At 50.3% G+C, this 6,280-nt stretch overlaps 1 protein-coding gene across 2 annotated transcripts in view; it reads right to left on the reverse strand.

The window, feature by feature from the left end:
• Positions 1–4,580, reverse strand: part of AP1S3 (adaptor related protein complex 1 subunit sigma 3) — a 91,401-nt gene extending 86,821 nt beyond the window's left edge. For both annotated transcript variants that reach the window (XM_023222277.2, XM_023222265.2), the window contains exon 1: positions 4,306–4,580. In XM_023222277.2, the coding sequence (XP_023078045.2) occupies positions 4,306–4,557 (252 nt within the window). In that variant the 5' untranslated portion in view covers positions 4,558–4,580. The remainder of the gene's footprint in view (positions 1–4,305) is intronic.
• Positions 4,581–6,280: the final 1,700 nt, after the last annotated feature.

Below are 6,280 nucleotides of genomic sequence, written 5' to 3' on the forward strand. Positions count from 1 at the left end.
ACGTGGACTACATACATCAAAGTCCACTTGTGTTTTTACTAAAAGTACCCCAAAGCATTTCAACTGTCACCCTATACACCCCCACAGCTATCTTGTTAAAGGCAAAATAAATACATAAATACATACATTAACAACATAATCCTCCTTCATCTGTTAACATTGCCAACCATTCAACATACATTCTGCCTCATAAGCCTTTTTAAGTGCCCTGGGCTTAGCCAGTGGGATTCCTGAAGCGTGGTAGCCCTAACACTGTTTTCCAAGGTAGAGATTTCTAAAAGGTGAGATGGAGAAGTACACAATTGCTTCAAACAGTGTGATCCAGATACAAATACAGTCCCAACATGCACCAGATACGAAATCTCTGGGCCAGAAACCAGGGTCACTGGCACCATGGAATCAAGAACCATTTTCTGTGTGTAAAGTACTAGGTGCCTAGATCTGCCGGTAAGCACCTACCAGTTTCCTAGCATAAGAGTCAGCAAAAGTCAGGAATGAAGCACCAGGAAAGACAGGGAGTTACACAGTGAGCCTCAACAAAGATCTCAGAGCTGCTGGGCAAGGGCCGCCGATTCTTTCTTATGACTTGAAGGTAATAACAGAGAAGAGGTGATGGTTACTGAGCACTTACAACGGCAAAGCTGCTTGAAGCACCTTCACACCCATTCACTCATGGTACCTGTTAAACTTTGGGACAGTGATTATGAAACTTTTTGTATGCCTTTACATTCTTTTTTTTTCTTTTTTTTTTTCTTTTTTTTTTTTTTTTTTTTGAAATAGAGTTTTGCTCTTGTTGCCCAGGCTGGAGTGTGATGGCGCGATCTTGGCTTACTGCAATCTCCACCTCCCGGGTTCAGGCGATTCTCCTGCCTCAGCCTTCCAAGTAGCTAGGATTACAGGCATGAGCCACCATACCCAGCTAATTTTGGATTTTTAGTAGAGACAGGGTTTCTCCACGTTGGTCAGGCTGGTCTCAAACTCCCGACCTCAGGTGATCCGCCTGCCAATCCCAAAGACCTTTTTGTTTATGTAGGTTATATCCACTGATATTTACTGTATTTGAAATTAAAATAAAAAAATAGATATTAATATATTTTAAAACAATACAGCTTGGGCAACATAGGTAGGCTCCATTCTCTATAAAAAGTAAAAATTCCACTGGACCCAGTTGTTCATGCCTGTAATCTCAGCACTTTGGGAGGACAAGATGGGAAGATTGCTTGAGTTCAGGAGTTCAAGACCAGCCTGGGCAACAAAGTAAGATCTAATTTATATAAAAATCAAAAAATTACCCGGGTGTGATGGCACACACCTGTGGTCCCAGTTACATGGAAGGCTGAGGTAGGAGGATGCCTTGAGCCCAGTAGGTTGAGGCTGCAGTGAGCCATGTTCATGCCACTGCACTCTACACTGTGTGACAGAACAAGCCTTGTCTCAAAAATAAAAAATTAGCTGGGCATGGTGGCATGTGCCTATAGTCCCAGCTACTCGGGAAGCTGAGGTAGGAGGGTTGCTGGAGCCCAGGAAGTTCAGTCTGCTGTGAGCCGTGATCACACCACTGCACTCAGCTTGGGTGACACAAAGACCCTGTCTCAAAAATAAATAAAAATAATAAAACAAGAGTAAATCTATTACACATTAAACATAAATAACATTTTTATGACCAATAACAATATTTTCCAAAACAAAAAAAAATAGTGAAAAGCATGGCATTGTTTTACAATTTTGCAAATCTCCTTAATATCTGGGCTTATCAAAGACAGTTGGACTTTCCTATCTGCATCTGTGTTCAATCTGTTGTACTATCTCAGCTTATGTAGACGCAAGAAAACTTCACTGTAATCTTCTGAGAATGAGAATGAAATGGGAAAATGAATATCTTAGTATTGTTATGAAAATAGTTTTGACCTTGCAGACCTCCAGTAAAAGTCTTGGGGACTCCTGGGGGTACCCAGGCCACACTTTCAGAACCTCTGCCTTATGAGTTAGGAGATATTATCTCCATTTTTCAAATGGGCAAACAGACAGAGAGGTCAAAGAATCATCCAAAGCCATACTGCTAGAATAGCTCAGAGCAGATAAAATGCAATGAGCATAACAGACTTAACCTCGTTTGTTTGTTGCAAGGATTGAATGAGATCGTGACTATAAAGACCAGGACATCCTGCTTGGCTTATTACAAATGCCCAATAATATTAATGTTTCCGCACCAGGCATGGTGGCTCACGCCTGTAATGCCAGCACTTTGGGAGGCTGACGCAGGTAGATCACGAGGTCAGGAGTTTGAGACCAGCCTGGCCAACAAGGCAAAACCCTGTCTCTACTAAAAATACAAAAATTAGCCAGGCGTGGTGGCGGGTGCCTATAATCCCAGCTACTTAGGAGGCTGAGGCAGGAGAATTGTTTGAATTTGGGAGATGGAAGTTGCAGGGAGCCAAGATCACGCCACTGCACTCCAGCCTGGGTGATAGACCAAGACTCCTTCTCGAAGAAAATAATAATAATAATAATGCTTCCCATTTGGCAAAATCTGGTAGAAAAGCTGGAGACACTTCCCACATTTCTGATCAACTCATCACACATATGACACCAGCAAGAAAAAATAAAACTCCACAGGTATTTTCCAGAGGAGGAGCTTTTCCTCATAGACAAGACTTGGGCCCATTCCTCAGCACAAAAGCAGCCTTTGATGACTCAGAAAGGCAGGGCCTTATTCCAGCCTCCGTTAGGCAAATGACACTGGTGGACTGGGCATCTGTCACCTTGTTCCTTGGGAAACTTGAGCAAGCCAAGAAAGCTGCTCCATTATTTACAGCATTGTTTTTGCATCACGCTGTATTTACAAGGAACCCTCAACAGACAAAAATGACGCCGCTAGTGTGTGCAGCCAAACCTTCAGCGGGAACCAGCATCTGTGGTCTTGCTGGCCAGGTGCTCAGCTCTCCTTGTTAATCAACTTTCTTAGCCCACGTGGCCCACCCACTCCTGCCTCCGGTGGGCCCACAGGGTGCAGGTCACTCCCCTTCTATGGATTTGGGAAGTGATCACACACTTGGGGAAGTGGGACTAGTGACTTTCAGACCACCACACGCTCAAAAGGCTGTCCCTAAACAGCAGGCAAGAGCAAGAGGAGCCTGAGCTATCGCTTCTACCCAAGTGCAGTTCACCAGATCTCTCACCAGCAAGGCTGCTGCCGGCCTCAGCTTCCAACCTGACCCCCTACCCCCTGCCCTTACACACCCCAGCCCATTCTCCAACCACAGCCAAAGGGATCTCTTAAAAGTGCACACTAGGCCAGGTGCAGTGGCTCACGCCTGTAATCCCAGCACTTTGGAAGGCCGAGGCAGGCGGATCACCTGAGGTCAGGAGTTCGAGACCAGCCTGGCCAACATGGTGAAACCCCTGTCTCTACTAAAAATACAAAAATTAGCCGGGTGTGGTGGTGCGCACCTGTAACCCCAGTTACTCTGGAGGCTGGGGCAGGAGAATCGCTTGAACCCAGGAGGCAGACGTTGCAGTTAGCTGAGATCACACCACTGCACTTCAGCCTGGGTGACAGAGCGAGATCCGTCTCAAAAAAAAAAAAAAAAAAAAAAAAGTGCACAACGGGTAAGGTCAGTTTTCTTGCTAAAACGTTCCCAAGGTTTCCCCTACCCAGTTGGAACCAAAACCAAACTCCTTATTTTGACCTATAAGAACCCGCTTCACCTGGCACATGCCCACCTCTCCTGCCACAAACAAGGCCTTCTCTCCCCCCACCCCGCGCTTTGTTCTCTTTAATCCACCTGTAGCGCCCCTCCAGGACCTCCAGCAGCTAGAATGTCATGTCCTTGAAGAGGCTTTGCCAAATCAAAAATTGCCACTCCACCCGGTTGTATTTGAGACTTCAGAGCGCTTCTTACTATAGAAGTTCTCTTCATTTTACTTGTATATTACATGCTTCCCTCCCTCCGCATACCCCTCCTAGAAGGTAAGCTTCCTGGAGAGCAGGGGCTCCGCCTAGTCCCCCGCGACATCCCTGCGCCCAGCTCCGAGCCCCGCACAGACTAAGTACTCGGCCAACGCGGATCGAATGAATGAATGGAGCCGCCGCGCCGCGTTGCCTTAGGAATCCGGGGCAAGCTATCCTGGCGCGCCCGCACCGTCCCGGGCGGCGGGTCCACCGGGGCGCACGCTTCGGGGGACCGGGCAGGACTCGGCCCGCACCCCCACCCGGCCGCGCGTCCGGCCCGGACGCTCCAGGTGCCTCCTCGGAGCGCGAGCGCCCCCACCGCCTACCCGGGCCGGCGGTTCCCCCGCACTCACCATGGTAGCTGGGCGGCCGCCGCCCCCGCCTTGCGAGCAAGGAGGGCTGGAGAAGCGAGGGCGAGAGGCGAGCGCAGGAGCCGGTGCGGCTGACAGGTGAGGCGCCCGGCTTAGACCATGGCTGCTTCCCACAATGCCCTCGCGCTGAAAGTTTTCAGACTCCTCCCAGCGCGGCTGCCTCCTCCCCGCGCTCTCCTCCCCGCTGCCACCTCCCTGCGCACTCCTCCCCGCTCCCCCCTCCCTTCTCCTCATCTTCTCTCTTCCCTTCTCCTTCCTCCCCCCTTCTCCTCCTCCTCCTCCCTCCTTTCTGCCTCTCCTCTGTACCCCCTCCCCGCCCCCGCCTCGGCCGCAGTTGCTCCCGCCCAGCGCGGCCGCACCTGGGGAGAATGCACCTGCGCGCGAGCGCGCCTCTACCCCGACAGCCCGCAGCTCGGAGCAGGTGGGCAGGCGAGAGCTCGTGGCCCGCTAGGAACTCCCTGCGCGGAGAACTCTGGGGGACCTTTCCCGATTCTGCCGCACGATTGTGTCCGGTATTCCTTCCACAACCGTTTATCAGACCTGACAAAGATACTTCCGATACACTCGAAGAAAAGTGCCGAAGGCTGTCGTATCCTGAGCCTCCTAGGGAGGGAGCAGTTGGCAGAGAAGGAACTAGAAGCGATTTCTTATCCCCTTCTGCCCCCATTTCACTTTTTAAAAAGTAAGTTCTGCAGTCTAAGGGCAAAGATCATTTTAAGCAGGACTTTGTTTATTTGTTTATTTAGAGACGGAGTCTCGCTCTGTCGCCCACTCTAGAGTGCAGTGGGGCGATCTCGGCTCCCTGCAACCTCCGCCTCCTGCATTCAGGGTGATCCACCCGCCTCGGCCTCCCAAAGTGCTGGGATGACAGGCGTGAGCTACTGCTCCCGGCAGCACGCCCTCCTTTTAGGCCGGGCACGGTGGCTCAAGCCTGTAATCCCAGCACTTTGTGAGGCCGAGACGGGCGGATCACGAGGTCAGGAGATCGAGACCATCCTGGCTAACACGGTGAAACCCCGTCTCTACTAAAAACTACAAAAAACTAGCCGGGCGAGGTGGTGGCGCCTGTAGTCCCAGCTACTCGGGAGGCTGAGGCAGGAGAATGGCGTGAACCCGGGAGGCGGAGCTTGCAGTGAGCTGAGATCCGGCCACAGCACTCCAGCCTGGGTGACAGAGCAAGACTCCGTCTCAAAAAAAAAAAGAAGTCGCTCCTGGCTGGGCGCGATGGCTCACGCCTGTCATCCCAGCACTTTGGGAGGCCGAGGCGGGCGGATCACAAGGTCAGGAGATCGAGACCATCCTGGCTAACACGGTGAAACCCCGTCTCCACTAAAAATACAAACAAACAAACAAAAAATTAGCCGGGCGAGGTAGCGGGCGCCTGTAGTCCCAGCTACTCGGGAGGCTGAGGCAGGAGAATGGCGGGAACCTGGGAAGCGGAGCTTGCAGTGAGCCGAGGTCATGCCACTGCACTCCAGCCTAGGCGACAGAGCGAGACTCCGTCTCTAAAAAAAAAAAAAAGAAGTCGCTCCTAAGAAGTTGTGGTGTAGAGAGTAGGTTCTCCAATTTCTCTCCTCCCCTTGACTTTTCTTAAGTCTAGAGATTTTACCTGGGGCATTGAGAGTCTCTAAACCCCCAACCTGTAAGCAGAGTTTTTTCTTTTTTCTTTTAATTATATTTACCAGATAGACAGACTAGATGTAAACAAAGTTTTGAATGCGTATTTCTGTTTTTTTGAGAAAGGGAGTCCACTGGTTTTATCAAATAGCTAAAGAGATCCTACACCCTGCAAAAGTTAAGAATCATTTCCTGGGCCAGGCCTGGTGGCTCAGGCCTGTAATCCCAACACTTTGGGGGGCCGAGGTGGGCGGATCACTTGAGACCAGAAGTTCGAGACAAGCCTAGCCAACATGGTGAAATCGCATCACTACTAAAAATACAAAAATTAGCTAGGCGT

The sequence above is a fragment of the Piliocolobus tephrosceles genome, chromosome 11 (assembly GCF_002776525.5).
Source record: "Piliocolobus tephrosceles isolate RC106 chromosome 11, ASM277652v3, whole genome shotgun sequence".
Classification (NCBI taxonomy): domain Eukaryota; kingdom Metazoa; phylum Chordata; class Mammalia; order Primates; family Cercopithecidae; genus Piliocolobus; species Piliocolobus tephrosceles.